General features: G+C 51.3%; 2 protein-coding genes and 1 long non-coding RNA gene across 7 annotated transcripts; 1 reads left to right on the top strand and 2 right to left on the bottom strand.

The window, feature by feature from the left end:
• Positions 1 to 40: 40 nt before the first annotated feature.
• LOC130536206 (olfactomedin-4-like) lies at positions 41 to 4,493 on the top strand. 2 transcript variants are annotated; one of them, XM_057051933.1, is made up of 7 exons: positions 41 to 174; positions 483 to 605; positions 1,202 to 1,420; positions 2,070 to 2,223; positions 2,303 to 2,530; positions 3,595 to 3,763; positions 3,833 to 4,493. In XM_057051933.1, exons 1-7 carry the CDS (start codon positions 121 to 123, stop codon positions 4,278 to 4,280), a joined length of 1,395 nt encoding a protein of 464 aa, XP_056907913.1. In that variant the 5' UTR covers positions 41 to 120; the 3' UTR covers positions 4,281 to 4,493. The 2 variants fall into 2 exon arrangements, with proteins under 2 accessions (XP_056907913.1, XP_056907912.1); XM_057051932.1 differs by having other exon boundaries at positions 53 to 174; positions 496 to 605.
• Positions 2,932 to 3,692, bottom strand: LOC130536209 (uncharacterized). The gene is made up of 3 exons (XR_008953306.1): positions 3,552 to 3,692; positions 3,366 to 3,387; positions 2,932 to 3,332 (listed from the first exon to the last, which is right to left on the bottom strand). It is a non-coding gene; the product is annotated as an uncharacterized LOC130536209 (long non-coding RNA).
• ndrg4 (NDRG family member 4) lies at positions 4,494 to 27,068 on the bottom strand. 4 transcript variants are annotated; one of them, XM_057051934.1, is made up of 20 exons: positions 26,911 to 27,068; positions 21,668 to 21,758; positions 20,224 to 20,370; positions 16,973 to 17,011; positions 14,822 to 14,927; positions 12,851 to 12,971; positions 12,720 to 12,782; positions 12,390 to 12,450; positions 12,219 to 12,305; positions 12,084 to 12,140; positions 11,884 to 11,987; positions 11,745 to 11,801; positions 9,593 to 9,644; positions 9,205 to 9,252; positions 8,883 to 8,918; positions 8,755 to 8,806; positions 8,601 to 8,639; positions 5,320 to 7,365; positions 5,176 to 5,262; positions 4,494 to 5,117 (listed from the first exon to the last, which is right to left on the bottom strand). In XM_057051934.1, exons 1-18 carry the CDS (start codon positions 27,009 to 27,011, stop codon positions 7,211 to 7,213), a joined length of 1,416 nt encoding a protein of 471 aa, XP_056907914.1. In that variant the 5' UTR covers positions 27,012 to 27,068; the 3' UTR covers positions 4,494 to 5,117; positions 5,176 to 5,262; positions 5,320 to 7,210. The 4 variants fall into 4 exon arrangements, with proteins under 4 accessions (XP_056907914.1, XP_056907915.1, XP_056907916.1 ...); XM_057051935.1 differs by lacking the exon at positions 8,601 to 8,639; XM_057051936.1 differs by lacking the exons at positions 16,973 to 17,011; positions 20,224 to 20,370; positions 21,668 to 21,758; positions 26,911 to 27,068 and adding an exon at positions 15,574 to 15,717.
• Between the last annotated feature and the right edge of the window lie 855 nt (positions 27,069 to 27,923).

The following is a 27,923-nucleotide window of genomic DNA, read 5'->3' as shown; positions in this document are numbered from 1 at the left end:
TGCACGCACACGTGCACGCACACGTGACCTAACCCTAACCCTAACCCTCACGGTCACGTGCTCCAGAGGGAGCTGAAGACCAGATGGGACTGCTGAGAGCAGGAGGACTTCAGAGGCATCATGATCGTGCACGTGATGGTTGCTCTCTGTGCGCTGCTGCCCGTCAGCCAGCAGGTAAGAAAGCATTTATTACCATCGTTATTATCGCTATTATTACATTATTATTACTATTATTATTATCATCATCCTCATTACTACTATTATTATTATCAATAATATTTTCACTATGAGTTATTCATAATATGGTCACTATTATTGGTATTGTTATTACTATTACTATTGTTATTATTAATATAACTATTCTTATTAATAATATTTTCACATTATTATTATCACTGTTGTTATTGTTGTTATTATTACTATTGTTATTCATATTATTTTCACTATTATTACCATTGTTATTACATTGTTGTATACTCCAGGCTCCCTCCCCAGACAGGTGTGTGTGTAAGGTGGAAAATCCCGACAAGCTTTTCCCTCACAACAAACTGGGCGTGCTGGAGGAAAATGCCACCAGGTGTAACGTGGACAACAGCCCCCAGAAGGTCAGAGGTCGCTAACCCTAACACTAACCCTCTAACCCTAACACTAACCCTCTAACCCTAACCCCCAGAAGGTCAGAGGTCGCTAACCCTAACACTAACCCTCTAACCCTAACCCCCAGAAGGTCAGAGGTCGCTAACCCTAACTCTAACCTAACACTAACCCTCTAACCCTAACCCCCAGAAGGTCAGAGGTCGCTAACCCTAACACTAACCCTCTAACCCTAACCCCCAGAAGGTCAGAGGTCGCTAACCCTAACCCCCAGAAGGTCAGAAGTCGCTAACCCTAACCCTCTAACCATAACTCCCAGAAGTTCAGAGGTCGCTAACCCTAACCCTCTAACCCTAACCCCCAGAAGGTCAGAGGTCGCTAACCCTAACCCTCTAACCCTAACCCCCAGAAGGTCAGAGGTCGCTAACCCTAACCCTCTAACCCTAACCCCCAGAAGGTCAGAGGTCGCTAACCCTAACCGCAGAAGGTCAGAGGTCGCTAACCCTCTAATCCTCTAACCCAACCCTAACCCCAGAAGGTCAGAGGTCGCTAACCCTAACCTGGCGGCGCCGGCGTGATGTGAGGGTGAGCAGGTGTCTCTGTGCAGGCGCTGGAACTCCAGGGTCTGCTGCTGGGCCTGGAGCGCCGTCTGCTCCAGCTGGAAAGTGACACTTCCGTTCTGGAGCGCGAGGACGACGGAGACCTGTACGGAGTCATCAGCCTGAAGCTGCTGGAGAACGAACTGTTGGAGGTCCAGCAGCTCCTCCACCGGCTCAGGAGCACCACCGTCACACACCAGCGCCTCACCGACAGCACCGCTGGACTGGTGAGATCCCAGCGCCCGGAATACTGAATACAGCGTCCGGAATAGTCAATACAGTGTCCGGAATAGTCAATACAGCATCCGGAATACTGAATACAGTGTCCGGAATAGTCAATACAGCGTCTGGAATAGTCAATACAGCGTCGGGAATACTGAATACAGCGTCCGGAATAGTCAATACAGTGTCCGTAATAGTCAATACAGCATCCGGAATAGTCAATACAGCGTCCGGAATAGTCAATACAGTGTCCGGAATAGTCAATACAGCGTCCGGAATAGTCAATACAGTGTCCGGAATAGTCAATACAGTGTCCGGAATAGTCAATACAGCGTCCCGAATAGTCAATACAGCGTCGGGAATACTGAATACAGCGTCCGGAATACTGAATACAGCGTCCGGAATACTGAATACAGCGTCCGGAATACTGAATACAGCGTCCAGAATACTGAATACTGGCCACTTTAGGAATGAAGGAATGCCGAAGGAACGTTGAAACGCCCCAGCAAGAATCATATTGTCTATAAGTGTTGTGAGGCAGACAGACAGGCAGGCAGGCAGGCAGGCAGGCAGGCAGGCAGGCAGGCAGGCAGGCAGACAGGCAGACAGACAGACAGGCAGACAGACAGTCTCTGATCTTCTGTTGGTCTGTAGCTGGACATCCTGAGACGGGAGCTGGGCCTCCTGGAGGTCCTGGACTCGACGGGGGTGGTGAAAACCCGGAGAGAGAACAGAGTTCTGATGAAGCAACTGGATCAGTGTGGGAAGCAGCAGGAAGCGAGCGGCCAGGACACTCCTGATCCAGCAGGTACGTCAGGAACAGCTCGGCCTCGTCGGAACGCCTCAGGAACTTCAACAGTTTCTCCTGTGTTTCATGGCTGCTGGAGGTCCCTGCGCCCTCGGCTGGTTGAAGAACGTGAGCGAACCGCGGGTCTTCTCTGAAGGAGAGTTCCCCGGGTCACACAAATATGGAGCCTGGGGTCGAGATCCCAGACCACCGCCTGGGAAGGAGAGCTGGTATTGGTTGGTGATGATGACCTCCGGCAACAGCTACGCCAACTCCGTACGTCGCTACTCCAGCCTGAGAGCGCTCATCGCTGGGGAAAGTGACCCGGGTAAGGCGACCTGATGGTCTCAACCACGAAACGGGCCATGAACGTGAGTAGCATGTGGTGGTAGAGTGGCCCAAGGTGGGTTCGTCTGACCTCCTGTGGTCCTCGTGTGGACCTCCTGTGGACCTCCTGTGGTCCTCCTGTGGTTCTCCTGTGGACCTCCTGTGGTCCTCCTGTGGACCTCCTGTGGTCCTTGTGTGGACCTCCTGTGGACCTCCTGTGGTCCTCCTGTGGTCCTTGTGTGACCTCCTGTGGTTCTCCTGTGGTTCTCCTGTGGTCCTTGTGTGGACCTCCTGTGGTCCTCCTGTGGTCCTCCTGTGGTTCTCCTGTGGTCCTCCTGTGGACCTCCTGTGGTCCTCCTGTGGTCCTTGTGTGGACCTCCTGTGGTTCTCCTGTGGTCTCCTGTGGTCCTTGTGTGGACCTCCTGTGGCCTCCTGTGGTCCTCCTGTGGTTCTCCTGTGGTTCTCCTGTGGACCTCCTGTGGACCTCGTGTGGTCCTCCTGTGGTCCTCCTGTGGACCTCCTGTGGACCTCATGTGGACCTCGTGTGGACCTCCTGTGGACCTCGTGTGGACCTCCTGTGGTCCTCCTGTGGTCCTCGTGTGGACCTCGTGTGGACCTCCTGTGGACCTCGTGTGGACCTCGTGTGGACCTCCTGTGGTCCTCCTGTGGTCCTCGTGTGGACCTCGTGTGGACCTCCTGTGGTCCTCCTGTGGACCTCCTGTGGACCTCCTGTGGACCTCCTGTGGTCCTCCTGTGGACCTCGTGTGGTCCTCCTGTGGACCTCCTGTGGACCTCCTGTGGACCTCCTGTGGTCCTCCTGTGGTCCTCCTGTGGACCTCCTGTGGTCCTCGTGTGGTCCTCGTGTGGTCCTCGTGTGGACCTCATGTGGACCTCGTGTGGTCCTCGTGTGTCCTCCTGTGGACCTCGTGTGGACCTCCTGTGGTCCTCGTGTGGTCCTCCTGTGGACCTCGTGTGGTCCTCATGTGGACCTCCTGTGGACCTCGTGTGGTCCTCCTGTGGACCTCGTGTGGTCCAGCTAACCGATGCTTCTCCACCTTCTTGCAGGTAACGTGGAGATCAGCTCCTCCAACCCAGGCACCGACACCATCCAGGGTCCCAATGTGGTGCTGTACGGTGAGGCCTTGTATTACAACTGCTACAACCGAGCGGCGGTTTGTCGCTTCAACCTCACCTCCAAGAGCGTCACCTCTGTGCAGCTACCCGCGGGCACCAGGTGGGTGGTTCCCCTCCATGGGGCCTTCAACAAGACGTCTGAGCTGATCTTTCTCTGCCTTTTTTGAAGATACAACTCCAAAGGCGACTTCTGCAGTCTGGACGAATGCCACAAATTCACAGATTTGGACCTGGCAACGGATGAAGGGGGGGTCTGGGTGGTCTACACCACCATCCAGCACAAGGGCAACCTGGTGCTGTCCAAGGTGCAGGAGGGCGACGTTCCGATGCTCAACCAAACCTGGAGCACCTCCGTCTATAAGCAGGAGGTGACCAACACCTTCATGGTGTGTGGGACGCTCTACGCCACGCGCTACATCGACACTCGCTTCGAGGAAATCTTCTACTCGTTTGACACGACCACGGGGGCGGAGAAGTTCAACCTCGGCATTTTCATCCACAAGATGTCTCCGAACATTTATTCCCTAAACTACAGCCCCCTGGACCAGGCGCTCCATCTCTACTGTGACTCCAAGATGGTCTCCTACAAGCTTCTGTTCAGCAAATTCCCATTCTAGCAGATGTGAAACCATCAGGAGGTTTTAGGGTTCGATGAGACGTTTCTATGGGATGGAGACACGTCAGCTTGATGCTACGATGTAACTGCTCATGTGGTTAGCATGTGGGACACAGACAAATCAGCCTGAAATATGGGAATTATGGGCTGCTTCTGCTTATCTTACACTCATTCATTCATTCATTAATAAAAATGCTGTTTCAAAAAATGTCAATTCTGTGATTCTAAACTCTTTATTGGTCACTTGATTAGTACACAGACAGAAAGTTTATCCTTGGTATACGAATATATTTGTAGTTTACACGTCCAACAAGGAAGCAGGTTCGAGTCCTTCAGCGAGTTCACAGGGAGAGGGTTAGGGGTAGGGTTAGGGTTAACCTAACCCTAACCCTAACCCTCCAAACTTATTGCTCAATAAAAATGGAGTCAAGAAGAACAACAGCACAATAATGTTTCCACCAACGCTATAAAAGGTGAAGGTGTGCCTGTAGGAGAGGACACAACCGGGGCTGAAACCTGCTCCAGAACGGACACAACCGGGGCTGAACCTGCTCCAGAACGGACACAACCGGGGCTGAACCTGCTCCAGAACGGACACAACCGGGGCTGAACCTGCTCCAGAAAGCCCTGCAGCCCACGCTAGACCCTCGGATCACCGCTAGCAGCTCAAGGCCTTGAGAAGAGCCTGAAGGTGTCAGAGCTGTTGGGGAGGGGACGCTAACCTCAGAGCTATTGGGGAGGGGACGCTAACCTCAGCACTGTTGGGGAGGGGACGCTAACCTCAGCACTGTTGGGGAGGGGACGCTAACCTCAGAGCTGTTGGGGAGGGGACGCTAACCTCAGAGTTATTGGGGGGGGGACGCTAACCTCAGAGCTATTGGGGAGGGGACGCTAACCTCAGAGCTGTTGGGGAGGGGACGCTAACCTCAGAGCTGTTGGGGAGGGGACGCTAACCTCAGAGCTGTTGGGGAGGGGACGCTAACCTCAGAGCTATTGGGGAGGGGACGCTAACTCAGCACTGTTGGGGAGGGGACGCTAACCTCAGAGCTGTTGGGGAGGGGACGCTAACCTCAGAGCTATTGGGGAGGGGACGCTAACCTCAGCACTGTTGGGGAGGGGACGCTAACCTCAGAGCTATTGGGGAGGGGATGCTAACCTCAGCACTGTTGGGGAGGGGATGCTAACCTCAGCACTGTTGGGGAGGGGATGCTAACCTCAGCGAGGCTTCTGGTGAGGCATAGGTACAGGTACATTCAGGAGCCCCCCCGGACAGGTATGTAGGAGGAACGCCTGGAGATGCTCAGAAACAGCTGTGGTCGTGTCCACCCTCTGCTACGTGCACTCTTCAGTCTGATCCTCCAGAGACTCACTGTGGTGATCGAACCATCATGAACTTTTTAGGAGCTCTTCTTCAAATTTAAGAAGCACAATATGAATCTTGTTTAGTTTGAAAGAACAGAAAAAGCTTGTCGGCGGCTTTGCTGCGTCCCCTCAGAAACACCACGAACACTGCTGAGAAAAGTGACGTTAGCATGTAGCATTTAGCCCTTTGGGTGCGTCTGGACTGGCCTGTGAGAGTCGGGGCACTTTGTGGTTTGTTTTAAGGGGGAGGTGGCGGGGGGGTGCCCTACATTCTGAGCTTGGTGCCCAAATGGCTCCAAAACAGCCCCGTCCCTTACAGGCTGCCTCACGTGCACACCTCTGCAATAAGCTCCACCCATTTCCCAGAGATCAAAGGGCTGAACTGGAAACAAGATCAAGTGATTGTGGTGCATGAACACTGTGTAGATCAAAGCCAAAAGCCCCCCACCAGGCCGCTCTGGTTGCGGGAGCATTCGGGGGGGGGGCACTCTTGTCTTGGGGGCCTGAGGTGCTAACGACACCCCCTAAATACTGCTGACGAACTACTAAACCCTAAAATAAAACACATTAACGATGCACCAGACTGACGTGCACGTTAACGGTGCACCTTGATGATGAGTGTCTGTGGTGGAGCCTCGGTCCGGCCCAGCAGAGCCGTCCGTGATGCTTCCGGTCCCGCCTGGTTTCATTCATCTTGCACATTTTTGAGCGTCACCCTCTAATTAGCCTCACCCTCTAATTAGCTGTTTTTCTGTCCCATTCTACAATAACGTGCTCAATACAGACATTATAGCAAATTCACGAGATATTAGCATTTCTTCTTAAGCAGCTACGTCACAGTAACCAGATGTTCAGTTCCTGTGTGCTAACGGGCTAGCTTCTACTACTAGAGTTAGGGTTAGGGTTAGGACTGGTTATTTAAATGAACAGGGTTAGGGTTAGGGTTAGGACTGGTTATTAGGGTTAGGGTTAGGGTTAGGACTGGTTATTTAAATGAACATGGTTCTGCCTCCACACTGATGGTGCAGCCGCATCATTTCCTGTCTGGAACAGCAGATCTGATCTGTGCACCTGCGATGTAGCTGTCTTTGAATCAGCCTGGTGGACTCACCATGCTAACGCTAACGCTAATGGCTGTGACCCACAGACCCCCCATCCTCACCAGAATTCATGCACGAAACCACAGAAAGAGCACGTTTCTCCGCCCCACTTTCCTGTTCTTTTACCAGCAGGTCTTTAATTTTCTGGTGCTCGGGGCAGCGCCATCATGTGGCCCCTCCCCTCCTTTTTTCTGGGGCTTTAAAAGAGTGTAGAGGCAATAAAAAGGAGACACGAAGCACAACATGAAAGTGACTCAGACGGCCCACAGTTGGGGAGAGGACTGACGGGGTGGACTGGAGATTCAACACATGGCAGTATTTTACATCAGACCAGGGGACCCAGGGGACCCAGGGGACCCAGGGGACCCAGGGGACCCAGGGGACCCAGGGGACCCAGAGAAAGACAGAGAGCTCCGGCTTCAGCTCTTTCCTGGACTCTTCCTCGCCGCTCTCTTTGCGTCCCTCTACCTTAGCAGGACACTTCCATGGTCTGGGTGGCTGCTCCCACCCCCTCCGAGCTGTCAGAGTGGGTGCAGGTGCGAGAGCGGGAGCCGTCCATGGAGCTGGCGCTGGTCAGGGAGGCTGTTCGAGAGCGAGCCAGCCGGGTCATGCTGGCCGACGGCACTGGGAGGCAGAAAAGGCCGCAGTTACGTTAGCAGCAGGCAAAGAATCAAAGAATGAAAGCTGACGTGGGGGGACATGCTGGGATGGACGGCTGCAACCCCCCTGCCCCCCTCCTGCCCCCCTCCTGCCTCCTCCTGCCCCCCTCCTGCCCCCCTCCTGCCTCCTCCTGCCCCCCTCCTGCCCCCTCCTGCCTCCTCCTGCCCCCCCCCGCCCTCCTGCTCCCTCCTGCCCCCCTCCTGCCCCCCTCCTGCCTCCTCCTGCCCTCCTCCTGCCCCCCTCCTGCCTCCTCCTGCCCCCCCGCCTCCTGCCTCCCTCCTGCCCTCCTCCTGCCCCCCTCCTGCCTCCTCCTGCCCCCCCTCCCTCCTCCTCCCCCTGCCTCCATCCTCCCCTCCTGCCCCCCCCCCACCCCCCCCTCCATCCTCTCCCCTCCTGCCCCCCCCCCTTCCCTCCTCCCGCCCCCCTCCTGCTGTAACTTGGACCACGTTGGTGCACATGTAGATGAAGATACAGCAGATTTAAATGTTCACTCGTCCTCTGGATGACAAAACAAGATCCAATTTATTCTTTTTGGTTTCTGAGGTCGTCAACCACTATTGATACATTTACTGTTTCATAGTAACCCTAACTAACCCTAACCCTAACTAACCCTAACCCTAACTAACCCTACCCTAACTAACCCTAACCCCAACTAACCCTAGCCCTAACTAACCCTAACCAACCCTAACCCTAACTAACCCTAACCCCAACTAACCCTATCTAACCCTGCCCTAACTAACCCTAACCCCAACTAACCCTACCCTAACTAACCCTAGCCCTATCTAACCCTGCCCTAACTAAACCTACCCTAACTAACCCTAACCCCAACTAACCCTAACTAACCCTAACCCAACTAACCCTAGCCCTAACTAACCCTAGCCCTAACTAACCCTAGCCCTAACTAACCCTAACCAACCCGGCTGAAGGCCATGCAACGAGCTGCAGATGCAGACAGAAGAGGGTCGCCACAACGTGAGCGAAGGATATTTTTCCACAGGAGAAAAATATTTGTCATCCAACAAAAATGTTTTTGGGAGCAAAGAAAACTCATAAATGAAGGAAAACGTCCAAAATAATTTCATAACAGCCCAAAATCGATTGTATTCGTGACTGACTTTGGGTAAAAATAAATATGGAGGTGCCAAGGTCATCAAACGGGACAGCAGCAAGAGGTCAGAGGTCAACGGAGGAGGAAGTACCTGGCCCTCCACTCAACCTGCCATCCTTCACATTAGCAACTGAGAGAACGTGAGAGGGGAGACGGATCAGCTGGAGCCCCTCTGGAGCTGAACATCACATCTCCGCTCACATGAGGGAACATTTGAAAGGGAGAGAAGGAGCGCTCATACGTACTGTAGCCCATCCCCTGCAGGAAATACTTGAAGGCTTCGGTCAGCTTGGCCGGCTGCAAAGCAACATTCACGTTACCCTCAGAGATGAACATCTGCTCTGGTGGCCTGCTGGCTCAGGAAGGTGGTTACCTGCGTCAGCTGGGGGAGTCCGCCAGAGTCCGCCATCTGCCAGAGAGGAGCCAGAGCGTCAGCCAACAGTTAGAGGAGCTGCTCCGGCTACGGCCGAGCATCCTGACCAAACACCTGAAAATGCTGGCCAAGGTGTGGCCTGCTCAAGCTGCCGCCAGCCTACTGGGCCGGAGCGGTCGTAGTGCCAGCTTCGTTTGGACCAGAACCACATTTCTATCTACCGTGAGTCACAACACAAATCCTTGATTTTCTCAGACAACTGCATAGAACTTGAGGCGTCGAGGGGTTAATGCAAGCAAACTAGGGCAAGATGATGGTGTACCTTCAGGAAGGTGGTGTTGGTCGGGTCCAGCTTGGAGTTGCATTCAACCTGGAGGACAAAATCAGCTGTTGGCAGAGAGAACTGGCAGGAATTCTGCAGTAATTTCAAGCCTGGAATGAAATCTTCCATGTTAGGGTTAGGGTCAGCTGTTGTCTGTGGAGACCGTGAGTGCTCCAGGAGCTGCAGAGCTGGGTCGCTTCGCGGGCAGTTCTGGCTCTCCCGTCAGCTCCATGCCCTCAACCATGTCCAGAACATCCAGCAGAACCCTAAATATCTGGGCCTAACCCAAACCCTGGACCTGAAGCAGGTCTGAGAGGATGACCGTGCACACTACAGATATAAACAGCCGATAAAATGGAGGAGGTTGTGCTGCGAAGAGGAAACTCACCACTCCCTCCTCAGCAGGGCCGTTGTCCCCCACCACCAGCATCACTGGACACCTGCAGGAACATTCACACTTTCAATCACGAGTCCACATCAGGACGGAGCACTTGGTGGACGTGGAGGTTGAGCTTCTAAAATCCCTTGTTTTCATGCCTCAACCCTCCTACAGGTGCAACCACAAGGTCTGCTCATTAGGGTTAGGGTTAGGGTTAGAGGGTTAGAGGGTTAGGGTTAGAGGGTCAGGGTTAGGGTTAGAGGGTTAGGGTTAGAGGGCTAGGGTTAGGGTTAGAGGGTTAGAGGGTCAGGGTTAGAGGGTCAGGGTTAGAGGGTCAGGGTTAGGGTTAGAGGGTCAGGGTTAGAGGGTCAGGGTTAGGGTTAGAGCAGGGGTGGGGAACCCCCGGCCTCCGGGCCGTATACGGCCTACGAGACCATTTCTACCGGCCCGCAACGCAATAAGATTTTTATATTTTATATGTGCACTTATACAATGGGACCGTTCGCTAAACTCCGCGAGTTGCGAGTAGCAGCGGTAGCGTATTTTTGCCTTTCGTATCCTGAAATTTCTTTCGTAACAAGAGGAAATATTTTCCCGTTTTCTGAGAAAAAACAGACGGTTATGTTATGTCCGAGTCAAGGTCAGGTTCAGTGAACACAGCATGTGATGTACGTAGTGGGCTGGACTGATTGACACGGACGAATAATGCATAAACTCGACGAATTGAAAGGACAGATGCGTTTGGATAAAATTAACGCTCTTCGTCAGAGTTTGGAGGCTCAACAAGCAGCTTTCACACGACCATGTACTGACAGAGAGAATATTACGCGTGCAAGGTTTGTGGTGAGTGAATTAATAGCCACGAAGCTGAAACCTCACGCCGAAGGAGAGTTCGTGAACGTGCCTCGTAGCCGCGGCTGAGGCGCTCGCGTCGGACAAAGTAAAATTGTTTCAACGCGTGAATTTTTTTTCTATTGAACTAAGACATATATTGTTATGATTCCAGTGGCTAACGGTATGTTTTTATGGTCAAGTAATCTAAATATGCAGTCAAAGTATATGTGGGACTAATATGGTGGAAATCACAATATGCCAGGAATTGTTGCGCTTGGCGGAGGTCTGCGCTCTCTGAGTGCTATCTAGTTGTTATTATTATTGTCTTTATCTTTCTTTCTTTTCATTTCTTTTCTTGATTATCTTGTTTTGCAGTTTTTGTGAGTAGAGGCCTCGAACAGGTCCTTACGGGTCTCTTGCCTCAACTCTGCACCTCTTTTTTTTTATTGTTTTGTATGATCATGTAAACATATTTTACTTGTCATTTTATTCTTTTTTTTGGTGATTTTATATGCATGTGTGGTAACTAAATAATTCAAACTCAAATGCAGCAATCATGAGACTTAGTCACACTGTGGTTATAGACTTTTTTTTGCATCCCTAGGTATGTGTTCATAATAGTATGGCCCTCGGAGGACTTTATAAAAATTGAAATGGCCCTCGATATGAAAAAGGTTCCCCACCCCTGGGTTAGAGGGTTAGAGGGTTAGGGGGTTAGAGGGTTAGGGTTAGGATTAGAGGGTTAGGGTTAGGGGGTTAGAGGGTTAGGGCTAGAGGGTTAGGGTTAGGGTTAGGGTTAGGGGTTAGAGGGTTAGGGTTAGGGGGTTAGAGGGTTAGGGTTAGAGGGTTACAGTTAGAGGGTTAGAGGGTTAGGGCTAGAGGGTTAGGGTTAGGGGGTTAGGGTTAGGGGGTCAGGGTTATGGAGGGTTAGGGTTAGAGGTTTAGAGGGTTAGGGTTAGAGGGTTAGGGCTAGAGGGTTAGGGTTAGGGTTAGGGTTAGGGTTAGAGGGTAGGGTTAGAGGGCTAGGGTTAGGGTTAGGGTTAGAGGGTTAGAGTTAGAGGGTTAGAGTTAGAGGGTTAGGGTTAGAGGGCTAGGGTTAGGGGGTTCGGGGGTTAGGGTTAGGGGGTTAGGGTTAGAGGGTTAGGTTAGGGGGTTAGGGTTAGAGGGTTAGGGTTAGGGGGTTAGGGTTAGGGGGTTAGGGTTCAACCTTAGCACGGTTCCAAGCAGGAACTTCCAAAAAGATCAAATCTAAAGAGAAGCTAATTGATGTGCTCCATGTTTCATGAGGAGCTCATGATCCTGCTGCATCCTGCGGACACACACTCACTTCAGGGTCTTGGCGTTGAGCACCGTCCCGCTGCGATTCATCTCCAGGTCTCGCCGACTGAAAGACACACAACAGCGCTGAGATGGAGCTCTGCAGGGCTTCTGTAACCTGGGAGCACGTTTGCCTGCCACTTGTGCACCTGTTGTACATGTTCCAGAAGAGCTGCAGGTTAAACTGGTTGACGGTGTTGTTGATCTGCTGCCGGTAGCTCTGCACCAGCTCGGTATTGTTCATCAGCTCCTCCTGCAGGAAAACACACCAAAGCAGATCAGGAATGTTGTCTTTGGATTGACACCTTGTGTTGAGATGTTGTGATGGGAAATGTTGTTGGAAGCTCACCTGGCTGAAGAGGTGTGACAGCACGGTGTCGGGCAGGGCGCTGGTCAGACCTGACAGCTGGGACGGAGACAGCCAGAAGGTTACCAAAGCAAAGGCAGACCTGTGATGCTCAGCAGACCCTCGTCACACACGTACCTTGGTAGCAGCCCAGTCGATCCAGCCTTTGCCATTGGGATCGATGTTGAGCAGAACCAAACCTTCCACTAGGTCTGGGAAGATCAGCTGGAACCAAAGAAAGCCGAGTCAACAGACGCCTCTTCCATGTTTTGGCCTCTTCAAATGGTACCAACTTGTCCTGTGACTTACGGCAAACTTGGCCAAGACGTAAGCGCCGGCTCCCACTCCAATGCCAACGATGCTCTTAAACCTAAAAGTAGCGTGGACTCATTAAAGGCTGCCAGGGTCTACCTACGCAGGCAACATGGCGTCTACTGGAAAAGGTGTTTGGTGGCTGAGAAGCAGCTCTGAAGGTGCTGCTACTCTGTTGGCTCCCCAAACTAAAGTCTCAATCTGGTGGACACCAAACGTCTTCAAATGTGAAGAAACAAGCCCCAAATCAACTAAATCAACAGCACAAATGATGACAATTACTGTTCATGAGATGAGACTAGTTAGTGCAAAGTGAACATCACCAACCCAAAGTGCTGCACCACAGTGGGCAACATCCCAGCCAACTGCTCCATGGTGGGGTACTGGTACCTGTGGGCAGACCTCAGCTCAATATCTCAAATATCTTCTTAAAATGACAGTTCTTTGATGTCTGGTACCCCTGGGGCAGCTGGGAGGCGCCGATCTGCTGTCCTGGAGCATCAACGTGGCAAACCACAAAGTGCTTGGTGATCTCCTGCATGTCCTTGTTGTTGAAGAAGCTGTTGAAGCACAGCTTGTCTGAGGAAAGAAGGATACAGGAAGAAGGAAAGGGCGAGAGGATGGAGGGATGGAGAGCAGATGTTAAAGTCGCCGTGTCCAGAGGAACACAGGAGAACCCAGAGGAACACAGGAGAACCCAGAGGAACACAGGAGGACCCAGAGGAACACAGGAGGACCCAGAGGAACACAGGAGAACCCAGAGGAACACAGGAGGACCCAGAGGAACACAGGAACCCAGAGGAACACAGGAGGACCCAGAGGAACACAGGAAACCCAGAGGAACACAGGAGGACCCAGAGGAACACAGGAGGACCCAGAGGAACACAGGAGAACCCAGAGGAAACAGGAGAACCCAGAGGAACAAGGAGACCCAGAGGAACACAGGAGGACCCAGAGGAACACAGGAGGACCCAGAGGAACACAGGAGGACCCAGAGGAACACAGGAGGACCCAGAGGAACACAGGAGAACCCAGAGGAACACAGGAGGACCCAGAGGAACACAGGAGACCCAGAGGAACACAGGAGGACCCAGAGGAACACAGGAGGACCCAGAGGAACACAGGGGACCCAGAGGAACACAGGAGGACCCAGAGGAACACAGGAGGACCCAGAGGAACACAGGAGAACCCAGAGGAACACAGGAGAACCCCAACCTCTCCAGCCAGAAGCACGAGGTGGTTTTTTTATTTGTATTGTTCTCTAGACACTTGGTTCATATGTTCTTTCTCTCTTCAACACATCGATTCATTTCCAAATGCCGTCTTTGAAGAACAGGCAGGTGTCTTAACTAGCAGAGGTCTTGAACATCAACGTTATGGTGGCTGCTGGAGAAGGAGGGCTCGAGATGAGCTCACCGCAGGTATTGTAGAGTAAAAGGATGGATTTGTATTGTTATGATGAGGGTTTTATATCACGAGTTATGATTAAGAATTAAAACGAACTTCTCCTGAACTTCAGATGGAAGGCTGCTGCATCAACATTGTAAATCCTGGTGGGGAGACCTGAAGCCCAGTATCACCGCGCCTGTCACCCCAGGATGGGACTCGTTAGGAATCATGAGGGAGAGCAGAACCTTCAGCAATTAGGTTAGGGTTAGGGTTAGGGTTAGGGTTAGGAGGGTTAGGGTTAGGGTTAGGGTTAGGGTTAGAGGGTTAGAGGGTTAGGGTTAGGTTAGGGTTAGGGTTAGAGGGTTAGGGTTAGGGTTAGGGTTAGGGTTAGGGTTAGGGTTAGGATTAGAGGGTTAGGGTTAGGGTTAGAGGGTTAGAGGGTTAGGGTTCGGGTTCGGGTTAGGGTTAGGGTTAGGGTTAGGGTTAGGTTAGGGTTAGGGTTAGAGGGTTAGGGTTAGGGTTAGAGGTTAGGAGGGTTAGGGTTAGAGGTTAGGAGGGTTAGGGTTAGAGGGTTAGGGTTAGGGTTAGGGTTCGGGTTCGCGGGTTCGGGTTCGGGTTCGGGTTAGGGTTAGAGGGTTAGGGTTAGAGGGTTAGGGTTAGAGGGTTAGAGGGATAGGGTTAGGGTTAGAGGTTAAGAGGGTTAGGCTGCTCCTTTAGTTTCAGCAGTGATCTGAGCCACCATCGATGACACCGCCCCCACCGGACCCCTCTGGCAGCGCCGCAGCTCTGCGGCGGCAGCCAGGCCCCGCCTCCTTCCACGTGATGGGGATGTTTTTCTGACCTACATTCCGTTGCCACTTCTCTCTCTCTCTCTTTTGCCTCCCGACTCATTTCTATTTTCGTCACCAAGCTTCAACACAACAGCCTTCATTATTTTCCCTTCTTTTCATATTAATGCCCCCCCGTGTGTGGAAACACGCTCCTCAGGACCCTGGAACATCTGTCGAGCCCCCCCGGCCCACAGCAGTGTGGATACTCACGGTTCAGTCCCACATCGTGGTAGGTGAGGATGGCGGGCTTGTTCCCCTTCGGCGCCCCGCGGATGACCACGTGCAGCATCCCATGAGGGGTCTGGACATCATGTTCCTGTGGAGGACACTCACGTCATCATCCCAGCTCCATCAACACACCAAGCCCAGAAAACTGGGGGGGGGGTTGCTGTGTGTTTCTCCATCAGGTCCTCCACACATGGGGGTTCTGCTACGTTACTGTCACCCTCCAACACCCCCAGCAGCCCACGTGCACCAGAACACACATCTAAATCCCAAAATGTGGCTAAAATTCTGCACAATCCTTCGCTGGCAGCAGCTCCTCATAAACCCGATACGAGATGGGTGGGGGTGGGGGGGGGTGACCTTCACACGTCCAACAGGACATCGCCGTCCGTGCATCACAACACCGCGAAAATACAAGACTCACACACATGGAATCACCCTGTGTGCGTGAGTGTGTGTGAGTGTGTGTGCGTGTGTGTGCGTGAGTGTGTGTGCGTGAGTGTGTGCGTGTGTGTGCGTGAGTGTGTGTGCGTGTGTGAGTGTGTGTGCATGTGTGTGTGCGTGAGTGTGCGTGAGTGTGTGTGCGTGTGTGAGTGTGTGTGCGTGAGTGTGTGTGCGTGTGTGAGTGTGTGTGCGTGTGTGTGCGTGTGTGTGCGTGAGTGCGTGTGAGTGTGCTGCATTGCTATGGCACAAGTGTGTCAGTGGGTCACAGTCACACCGTGGCACCAACCACTCACCCCGTCCCAGCACTCCGGCATGGTGCCGCTGGTTTTAGCCCGAGCCGGTGAAGAAGAAGAAGAGCGTGAAATCAGGTGGGTGAGCAGCCGGGACTCTCCTGCACTGAGGGACGGGGTCCAGGGGGGGGGCTCACGAGACTCTCCTGCAGTCTAGAGTCAGTCTGCCTCCCTCTTCTCTCCTCCCTCCCTCCCTCCCTCCCTCTTTCTCCTCCCTCCCTCCTCCCTCCCTCTTCTCTCCTCCCTCCCTCCCTCCCTCTTCTCTCCTCCCTCCCCCCTCCTCTTCTCTCCTCCCTCTCAGAGAATGGAGGGATGCTGAGGGAAGTGTGAAGAGGCCAGAGCTGTGTGAGCGTCCTGTGTCGTATAGAATGTTGGCTTATTATTGCTGTTTGCTTTCTAACCCAGATCGATCAAATGGGACCTTTCTAGCACCAAACCCACGTTCCTGTTTGCAGCAGTGACAGACAGCAGCCTTCCACTATTTCATGACATCCTGAGTCACAAACGAACAGTAAATCCACTATTTCATGACATCCTGAGTCACAAACGAACAGTAAATCCACTATTTCATGACATCCTGAGTCACAAACGAACAGTAAATCCACTATTTCATGCAGGAAATGTTGTTGAAATGCTCCTAACAAGTGAGAAAGTGGATCCTCGATCGCCCACTAGGCAGATTTAGAGCCTCCGTCAACCCTCTCACTGCACCTCACCATCAGAGGAGAGCAGTTCCATCTCCGGTCTGAGTGTACGTGCACAAGCGCACGTGTGCTGCCGCGCCACGCTGACTGCAGCAGACACACTTGCTCTTTCTTTCTTTGTCCCTCCAACTGCCTCTCTCCCCCTTTTCTCTCTCTCAATCCCTCTTTCCTGTTGACAGAAGGTTCAGAACGCTGACTCAGCCGAACCTTGCTCTTGCTCGCCCTTCCTCTCCCCCCCTCTCTCCCCCTTCCCCCCCCCCTCTTCCCCCTCCTCCCCCCCTCTCTCCCCTCCTCTCTCCCCCTTCCTCCCCCCCTCTCTCCCCCTTCCTCCCCCCCTCTCTCTCCCCCTTCCTCCCTCCCTCTCTCACCCCCCTCCTCCCTCTCTCTCCCCCTTCCTCCCCCCCTCTCTCTCCCCGCCCTCCCTCCCTCTCTCTACTCTCCCCTCCCCCCTCTCTCTCTCCCCCTCCCCCCCTCGACTCTCTCCCCCTTCCTCCCTCCCTCCTCTCCCCTCCCCCCTCTCTATCCCCCCCTCCCACTCTCCCCCCCCTCCCCCCCCCCTCCCCCCTCTTCCCCCCTTCCCCCCCTTCCCCCCCTCCCCCTCCCTGGATGGTCTTGCTAATTGGGTGCACGATTGTGGCTCCTAATCTAAATGGTGTTTAAGCCATTGAAAAAACAAGTGTGAGAAAAGAGCAACACACCTTCCAATCCCCAACCGGCATCAGCTGGTCACAGCTCTCCTGCAGGGCAGAGACAGGAAGAGAAGAAAGAAGAGTGTGTGTATTCAAAGAAACAGTGACGGATGGTTGAGAAACAGAACTGTTGGAGGACGACTATGGCATTCAGGACCTGAGCTCATGACAGTACTGGAATAATTCCAGCAGGGGGCGCCATACACCCATAATACCTTCCCGTATGGAGTGAAGGAAGTGATTTGGGGTCTGTTTTTCATGTGGCCCCGAATACACAAGTTGACTGGTCCTCAAACACTGATACAGCATCACCGTACAGACCCTACTAATGATGACCCTACTAATGTTGGACCCTACTAATGATGACCCTACTAATGTTGGACCCTACTAATGATGACCCTACTAATGATGGACCCTACTAATGATGACCCTACTAATGTTGACCCTACTAATGATGGACCCTACTAATGTTGACCCTACTAATGTTGGACCCTACTAATGATGACCCTACTAATGTTGGACCCTACTAATGATGACCCTACTAATGTTGACCCTACTAATGTTGGACCCTACTAATGATGACCCTACTAATGTTGGACCCTACTAATGATGACCCTACTAATGTTGGACCCTACTAATGATGACCCTACTAATGATGGACCCTACTAATGATGGACCCTACTAATGTGGACCCTACTAATGATGACCCTACTAATGTTGGACCCTACTAATGTTGGCCCTACTAATGTTGGACCCTACTAATGTTGGACCCCACTAATGTTACCCTACTAATGTTGGACCCTACTAATGATGACCCTACTAATGTTGACCCTACTAATGTTGGACCCTACTAATGATGACCCTACTAATGTTGACCCTACTAATGTTGGACCCTACTAATGTTGGACCCTACTAATGTTGGACCCCACTAATGTTGACCCTACTAATGATGGACCCTACTAATGTTGACCCTACTAATGATGGACCCTACTAATGATGGACCCCACTAATGTTGACCCTACTAATGATGGACCCTACTAATGATGGACCCTACTAATGTTGACCCTACTAATGATGGACCCTACTAATGATGGACCTACTAATGATGGACCTACTAATGTTGACCCTACTATGATGGACCCTACTAATGATGGACCCTACTAATGATGGACCCTACTAATGTTGGACCCTACTAATGATGGACCCTACTAATGAGGACCCTACTAATGATGGACCCTACTAATGATGACCCTACTAATGTTGACCCTACTAATGATGGACCCTACTAATGTTGACCCTACTAATGATGGACCCTACTAATGTTGACCCTACTAATGTTGGACCCTACTAATGATGGACCCCACTAATGTTGACCCTACTAATGATGGACCCTACTAATGATGGACCCTACTAATGATGGACCCTACTAATGTTGACCCTACTAATGATGACCCTACTAATGATGACCCTACTAATGATGGACCCTACTAATGATGGACCCTACTAATGATGGACCCTACTAATGTTGACCCTACTAATGATGGACCTACTAATGATGGACCCTACTAATGATGGACCCTACTAATGATGACCCTACTAATGATGGACCCTACTAATGATGGACCCTACTAATGATGACCCTACTAATGATGACCCTACTAATGTTGACCCTACTAATGATGGACCCTACTAATGTTGACCCTACTAATGATGACCCTACTAATGTTGACCCTACTAATGATGACCCTACTAATGATGGACCCTACTAATGATGGACCCTACTAATGTTGGACCTACTAATGATGGACCCTACTAATGATGGACCCTACTAATGATGACCCTACTAATGATGACCCTACTAATGATGGACCCTACTAATGATGGACCCTACTAATGATGGACCCTACTAATGATGACCCTACTATGTTGACCCTACTAATGTTGGACCCTACTAATGATGACCCTACTAATGTTGACCCTACTAATGTTGGACCCTACTAATGTTGGACCCTACTAATGTTGACCCTACTAATGATGGACCCTACTAATGTTGGACCCTACTAATGTTGACCCTACTAATGATGGACCCTACTAATGTTGACCCTACTAATGATGGACCCTACTAATGATGGACCCTACTAATGTTGACCCTACTAATGATGGACCCTACTAATGATGGACCCCACTAATGTTGACCCTACTAATGATGGACCCTACTAATGATGGACCCTACTAATGTTGACCCTACTAATGATGGACCCTACTAATGATGGACCCTACTAATGATGGACCCTACTAATGTTGACCCTACTAATGATGGACCCTACTAATGATGGACCCTACTAATGATGGACCCTACTAATGTTGGACCCTACTAATGTGGACCCTACTAATGATGGACCCTACTAATGATGGACCCTACTAATGATGACCCTACTAATGTTGACCCTACTAATGATGGACCCTACTAATGTTGACCCTACTAATGATGACCCTACTAATGTTGACCCTACTAATGTTGGACCCTACTAATGATGGACCCTACTAATGTGACCCTACTAATGATGGACCCTACTAATGATGGACCCTACTAATGATGGACCCTACTAATGTTGACCCTACTAATGATGAACCCTACTAATGATGACCCTACTAATGATGGACCCTACTAATGATGGACCCTACTAATGATGGACCCTACTAATGTTGACCCTACTAATGATGGACCCTACTAATGATGGACCCTACTAATGATGGACCCTACTAATGATGACCCTACTAATGATGGACCCTACTAATGATGGACCCTACTAATGATGACCCTACTAATGATGACCCTACTAATGTTGACCCTACTAATGATGGACCCTACTAATGTTGACCCTACTAATGATGACCCTACTAATGTTGACCCTACTAATGATGACCCTACTAATGATGGACCCTACTATGATGGACCCTACTAATGTGGACCCTACTAATGATGGACCCTACTAATGATGACCCTACTAATGATGACCCTACTAATGATGACCCTACTAATGATGGACCCTACTAATGATGGACCCTACTAATGATGGACCCTACTAATGATGACCCTACTAATGTTGACCCTACTAATGATGACCCTACTAATGATGGACCCTGGAATTCCTGGAATTTATCTGTCCTAAATGAGCCTCTATTCAATCGGCGTGTTTCATGGTGTTTAGCGGAGGCAGGAGAAGCCTTCATCGTGGAATAACATGTTGTGCAGTTACCGGGAGAACCCCGCTGGTCCGACAGCGGGTCTGGCGTAGCCAGTGCCGTGCGATGACATGCCAACGGTGGGTGGGGCGGCTGGGGGGAGGGGGCTGGTTGGGGGCTGCAGGCGTGATGGAACCTGACGCCTCCTCTCCTTTATCCTGCTGTGTTGGAGAGACGGAGCAACAGATCAGCTCATCTAAAACCCTTCAGGATCGGTTTTCCTGCGCATTGTGTATTTTCCTTTGGGTCACAGTTTTAATGCAGAGGCCCAGAAAAGTTGTAGCTTCCGCAACTATTTTGCTTTTTAATTCTGCTTTGATGTTTGCAGGACAGAAAAAACCAGAGCAACAGGTCGGCCACGTGTGCTTGAAAATAAAAATACAATAGAATTTATTTTGGTGTCAATAATCCAGTTTTGCATCAAGGAGCAGATTGTGTTTGTTTATTGGATTTAACGATTAATTTCTCAAATTACACCAATTACACCAGCACTCTAAAAATGGAATTAATGCCAAGCTTCAGTTCGAGGTGCTGAAATATAAACACACTCAGTTAAACAGATGTGCTGCCGTTCACACATCTGGATGAAGGGGAATTACGGGAGCGCTCTGGAAACGTTCACAACACGACTGGTCTTTACTGCTGTTCTGCAGGCAACACGTTCAACCTGAAAATGTCATGAATGCCTGAAGCTCCACTCACGCCAGGGCCTCCAAAGCAGCACCCTGGCCATCGCAAACAGGGAACCGGATCGATAGAATCCAGTCGATGGCTTCTGTAATTTCCCCAGCAGGAGTCATAATGAGCAGACCTAACGACCTTTGGGTAATTGAGCGGATCGATGTCATAGTGACGCACGACATATCGTAGCACCATGAATGATAGAACTAAAAATGGCACCACGGCGGTTTCCATGGTTCCCAGCGAAAGAGCGAGATGATCTTTAGGACTGATGGACACGCTCTGGCTTCTGGTTCATTCCCAAACAACTGTGAGTCCCTGCGTTTCATCCAGAGCTCGGCCCCAGAGCCAGAGCTCGGCCCTCGAGCTCGGCCCCAGAGCTCAGCCCCAGAGCCAGAGCTCGGCCCCAGAGCCAGAGCTCGGCCCTAGAGCTCGGCCCCAGAGCTCAGCCCCAGAGCCAGAGCTCGGCCCCAGAGCCAGAGCTCGGCCCCAGAGCCAGAGCTCAGCCCCAGAGCTCGGCCCCAGAGCCAGAGCTCGGCCCCAGAGCCAGAGCTCAGCCCCAGAGCCAGAGCTCGGCCCCAGAGCCAGAGCTTGACACGAGGGTCCTAGCTGGACGGAATTCATTTATCCCCTCTGCTGGGAAACAAGACCTTTTTCTAATTACATCCCATCGTGGCAAATGCGCAGGACCATCTCACGGGGACACGTGCACCAACACAGTTCACAAGGATTTGCCCCCCCAGAGAAGACAAAAGGGGTGAGAACGTTTGGACTGACCGCGTCTGAGTCCGGTCCTCGCTGTTCTGGCAGCAGGGGCTTCTCTTCCGTGATCTGCTGCTCCTTCATAGCCGCCATCCTGGACAGCAACCTGCAGTCACCATGGCAACAACCGACAAAAATACACACACAGAACGGTTGCTTTTCCGTTTCATCACGCAGAGGACAGCTGGTGTTTAAGGGAACATTTGCATCGCAACAGCGGCCCAAGATGAACCACAACATTCCTAACGTGAAACATGAACATTCATTAGACAGCAAACATGGGGTGGGGGTGGTGGGGTGGTGGGGGGGGTAGGGGGTGGTGGGGTGGTGGGGGGGGTAGGGGGTAGGGGGTGGTGGGGTGGTGGGGGGGGTAGGGGGCGGTGGGGGTAGGGGGGTCTTCAGGTCTGACTGTCGACACCGACAGCACAATGACAACAGAGCCACGACTGGACCCAACAAGGTGTCAAACTTCCATTCTAGGCTCAAACGGCTTTTTATTCCAGGACTAATTCCGACCCTGACCTCTGACCTTCGCTGGGATTTGACCTCTCGTGCCGCCATGTTGCCTTATTGTGCATCGAAGAGATCAGAAAATTCCAGATATTTAAGTCAGTTTGCTTTGTTTGCAGGGACAGAAGCTTCAGAAAGTGACTCCTAATGTTCCAAAATTACAGTCGAGCAAGAAAAAGGAATCAAATTAGATCTGACGGATCCTCAACAACGCGTCCTGGTCTTTCTTAACCTGCCCCTAACGAACCAACATCCTGGTCTTTCATAACCTGCCCCTGACAGACCCGCGTCCTGGTCTTTCATAACCTGCCCCTGACAGACCTGCGTCCTGGTCTTTCATAATCTGCCGCTGAGGGACCCACGTCCTGGTCTTTCATAACCTGCCGCTGACGGACCCACGTCCTGGTCTTTCATAACCTGCCGCTGACGGACCCACGTCCTGGTCTTTCATAACCTGCCGCTGACGGACCCGATATCAGGCTGAATCCAACAGAATTGGATGAGTATTGATCTCGGCCTCATCCCATTATGTGGATGACTGCTGCGTCCATCTTTATTCTCCCAATGTGTCCAGTCGACACGCGACGGGTGTCATCCAAAGCCCCCACTTGTCACTTTGTTGCTGTTCATTGTGACCAGCTTACGTAAGCGCTGGCTAAGGACTCAATCACGTTGGCTATATTTAGCCTCCTGAAGCTGTTGATGCCACAGTAAAAATATTCATTTCATTTACTGCTTCGTGATTTGCTGTAATTTAGAAGAACTAACTCTTTAATATTAATAACTGCTGGCCAGGGCTGTAGGGGGGCTGTAGGGGGGCTGTAGGAGTCTGAACGCAGACGCTCCGTTCTGGTGGTTAGAGGAGGTGCCAAGACACCTTCTGTGAACCACTGAGATACCCCTGAGCAAGGCACCAACCCCCCAAATGTAGGGCAATGCAATGAAATGGCAACTGATTCGGGGGTGTACCGTGCCTTCACCCGTACAGGCTCCGGGTTAGGGTTCTGGGTTAAGGTTAGGGGTTAAGGGTTAGGGTTCCAGGTTAGGGTTAAGGGTTCTGGGTTAGGGTTAAGGGTTCTGGGTTAGAGTTCCAGGTTAGGGTTAAGGATTCTGGGTTAGGGTTCCAGGTTAGGGTTAAGGGTTCCGGGTTAGGGTTAAGGGTTCCGGGTTAGGGTTCCAGGTTAGGGTTAAGGGTTACAGGTTAGGGTTAAGGGTTCTGGGTTAGGGGTTAAGGGTTAGGGTTCTGGGTTAGGGTTCCAGGTTAGGGGTTAAGGGTTAGGGTTCCAGGTTAGGGTTAGGGTAATGACCCCCCCAAGCAAGGGTTGCTTTTATACTTACTATTAAAACAGCATAGTTTAGTCTGCACATATGGTTGGTTGATTGGTTCCATTACACCAACTCTTTCTTCAATAGTAGCTGAAATGTGATATGTGAACCATGATCTTCTTTAGCTTTAGGTTTCGGTCCACATCTCGTCCAAAGATTAAAGCTAAATTCTGCTTTTCGTTGCTCCCTTCAGATTCCCTAAAATCCCAAACCTGAATTTGTCTGGCTCCAGATGAAGGGCACAGTTGGGTCATCAAGGCAGCCAGAAACAGAAACACAACCACACCTCCAATCTGGTGGGGGTGTTTGGACGGTCAGCTGACAGCGCCAGCAGGACAGACGGACGGACGGCGTGTGGTTGGAACAGGGGAGTGCTGCCGTATTCCTTCCTGAACCAACTGGAGAACCAGATCCAAGGAGCCAAGCCGGGGAGGCGTCGTCTTCAGAGCTGCTCATTTCCTTCGTGCTCTGATCGAAGTGTCCTTTAAATCTAGTAAAAACCCACACGGAGCAGCAATGGCCAACCTTCACTGCTAGAAACAGGTGCACCACAGTCCCGTGGATTCCTGACTTTGCTTTAGAGGGAGCTGATAATCAAGAAAGGAACTAAAAATAACTGTTGCGTCTCACCATCTGACCACTCAACTATTGGGACATAACTTAAAGGTGTTAGTTTGGGGACGTCCGCATGTTCACCTCATCATTCCTTCTGAGCCCTAAACCATCCTGGGCAAAAGAATAATGCTTTAGATTAGAAAATCAAATACTATCATATTTTTACCCACATCTGCTAGCTAACAGACCGAACTTGTCTTGTTCGTGCTCTTTGAGCTGGCTAAGCTGGTCTGGTCTGGTCTGGTCCATGACGTTTAGTGTGGGACATTAGAGTAACACACTGACACTGGGAGCTTAGCATAGCCAGAAATAACCAGCTCATTCATGCTCTTCCGGAGCGTTAGCCTGTCACTCATTAACAAAAGAATATCGACAGGAAACAGATGTAATGGGAAAATGATCAAAGGGATTTATACTCCTTCCATTTCAGTGAATACTGGAATTGATTCTAATGATTTTTGGTGTTGAAAAGAACCAGAGAGAAAGGAAAAGAATTCTTTTAGGTTCTCACAAGCACGGACGCCACGTGTCGGAACCGTGTCGGAACCGTGTGTTAAGAGTCCCACTAAATCTAGGCAAAGCTTTTTCCATATTTCCATATTTAATTGTGCTTTACTGATAATAAATACCAGAGCATCTCGTCCCGGAACACATTTAGAAAGTGTGACTGCTGCTGTGGACACCGAGCGACCCGAACCAGGCCGGTACCCCTCCAGGGGCCGTATTGATCCATTCATGGTGATAAAGGTGACGAACAGCACTCATTTCAGAGCCCTTTACTCATCCTATCAACTGTGCAGTCACTAAATAGAACAACTGGAACAACCCGTCAGCACCCGGCTGGTGTTTGAAACGAGACCGCTGATAGCGGGTCGAAGCTAGGGGGGTCTGTGGGGATGACAGGACCTTACTCTGCTCGTTAGGGTTAGGGTTAGGGTTCCTCCCTGGAGATACCAAACTAAAAAAAAAAAGGACATCGATGACCTTCAAACACGTTACCTTCTAAATCAACGGTAGCCAATCCGTCACGTCCACTCATAAACCAATCACCACTGGCGCTGAGATGGAGGCACGATTGTTGCTCAGACCACGTTAAAGGAATCGACGGAAACGGACCGTGGACACCGAAGAGTGACCGAGGGTCACGTGACTGAATGGTGGAGCTTTAGGGGGCTAACGGGTCCGTCGTTAGGGTTAGGGTTACCCTAAAGCTCTTTTTATTTGATTAGTTTACTGTATTTTAGTTTACTGTAGCACGCCGTAGCACGCCGTAGCACGGCAATGGCGAAGCAATGACACGAATCTATAGGTGACTGCAGGCAATAAAAGAAAAATGGCCTTAAAGGAGTGACAAATGTCCCGATCCAGAATTCTTTATAAAATACTGTGTTCCTGCACATGTGAGCAGGTTCTAAATTCTAGCGTTTGGGTTTCCCAGAGAGCAGCGCTGTCGTCTCCTTGCTTATTATTAGCGTTACTGTATTTGGTGAAGCAGAACCGGGCCAGCACGCTAAACAGCAGCGGCTTCCCAGTGGCCCAAGGCCAACGTCTGTTCCAGAGAATGGGAGACAGCGACAGAGGCGTGGCCTAAAGCTTGGCGTCTACACCGATACCAGGCGAAATAAATAAAAGTCAGGATATTAAATCAACCAGAAAAAAGCTCCCATGAGGACGCGTAGCTGCATTTTTACTGAATGTTCCTCTGCTGACCGTCAGAACAATCTGTCATTCAGTCACATTAAGAGTCGTGAACCAATGACCCTGACCCTGACCCTGACCAGCAGGTGAAGCCTTCACCAGGTCTGATTCCGTGGGGGCTTCAGGTGAGGAGGCCTGCGTTGTTCTGGGCTTTAGACTTCCATCATCTTGTGAGCACCTCAATGAGTCCAAGTTGTTTCCCCCCCAAATATGGATGTGGTTGGGCAGCTCCTATAGGAGCGTGCACGACTGCTCTTTGTTAATCTATTTAAAGCCAGAGCGGAGAAACAGACCTGCTCCCAAAGGGAAGACTGTCGCCACGGCGATAGTTGTGTCATGCTGAAGAAAAAGAGGAGACTTCTTCCGCCCCTTCCTCCACAACCTGAAATCTTTTCTGGTTTAAATCGTACAGCCATGATGCTAAAAGGTTTAATTGAACTTTAACTGTGACCTGGACATTGAGCCGATCTCATCTCTCAACCAGTCAGTCATTGAATTGGTCACGAGCACGTTTAACTGAAGAGAAGGCAGGACTCGTCCAACCCTCTACGCGCACCACCTGGACGGATGCTGCCCTTTAGTCATCACAGCCGTTCAGCTTCTGCCATCAGCACGCAGCCAAGAATGCAGGAGGCACTCCAAAATTCCAATTTGTCCGTCCTACCAGCTCCAGTGGACGCGTCAGTCGCTAACGAACGGGGAGCAGAGCGCCGTCCTCTGCACGTTCCCTCAGAAACAGGATTGTTCTGGATGTTTCACCAGCGAATACAACACCTCTGGAAACCCCTGGAACCCCAGCTGTCAGCATCTCCTTGATTCTAACACACACGATGAGGGTGGGAGGTGCACGTGGGGCGGGGGTGCATTTAACAGGAGGGTGCAGCACCAGTCATCGTGTTAGCACATGAAACCTGCATCTGATGTCCTAATGCTCCACAACCTCAGACAGATTAAGGACAGATTAGGGACACAATTCAAAAAAGGAAAGAGATGTTTACGCCGACAGCATCACCAACGCTCCCGATGACCCGAATGCTGTGCACACACATACACACCCATAGAAACTGAGGACGATAATCATGCTGCAGATGGATAAAGCTTTACTGTACCTACGGTGTTTTATCCCACCTCGCAGTCTGGACCAGCTGGATTTACGTCCTGTTCCCGTGTGCGTCCGTAGAGCTGCAAGTGGTTGTGTCGGCGGGCGCATCAGACAAAATGAGAGAGCGGCGCGCAGACGCTGTCTCGCTCCTCCGTTTCTCCACCCCCCCCGATGATAAACAGAGAGCACGTGGCACCGGATCACACACCAGTGTGATCACTGTGGGACAGGAGGGAATGGAAAATCCAAAAGAAATGAAAAATGAGGTGGAAAATGAAGACAAAGAGCGGAGCAGGCAGGCGCCACAGGCAGGCAGGGAGCCAGGATTCTGGCTCATAATCTGAAGGGTGTGAGTTCAAGCCCCCATGAAGCAAGCTCTTGCCTTCCTGTGTGTCGGCCATTTAGTCTGGGCCAGCTACGTCTTTCTTTCAGCTCGCTGACTCGTGGTCACACGTTGTGGTTCCAGGTCAGGGTGTGGCCGTCTGGCAGCAGCGGGGGACCCCAGGGATGAGCACACGGGCCAAGGTCGGAGCACACGGGCCAAGGTCAGAGCACACGCCCTGCTACTCATCCACCTGTGTCCCAGCTATGGAAGAAAGCTCCAGCAAAGAGTCCAGCGGGCAGAAGATGAGCAGCACGACAGCAGCTGTGAAAGCAGATGAAGGCTGCAGAAAAGACGGGGACTCCATCTACCGGGTTATGTCAAGCAGGACCGGGTTAGGGTTAGTTTGGCAGCTCGTAGACACAACCTGGCACACAGGTGGTGGGTGCCTCTACTTCAGAACCTGGGATGATTGGACCATCCAGGACAACAAAACACAGCCATCATCACTCGGGAGCAAAGGAGAATTTGGAGTGATTATCGCTCCACTCTCGGAAACAAAGGGCAGCTACAGGAAGGGGGATACCCATTCTTCTTGAAATGAAAGTTTACTAATGCACCCCAAGATTAACGGTGCGGGTGTTGTTGATAAGAGCACCCTTATCAGCCACCTTTCCAACTCCCTGTGGGCATCAATG

The sequence above is a fragment of the Takifugu flavidus genome, chromosome 13 (assembly GCF_003711565.1).
Source record: "Takifugu flavidus isolate HTHZ2018 chromosome 13, ASM371156v2, whole genome shotgun sequence".
NCBI classification, from domain to species: Eukaryota; Metazoa; Chordata; class Actinopteri; order Tetraodontiformes; family Tetraodontidae; genus Takifugu; species Takifugu flavidus.
Note: the sequence above shows the minus strand (reverse complement) of the source record. Positions and strands in the feature narration are given on the sequence as shown.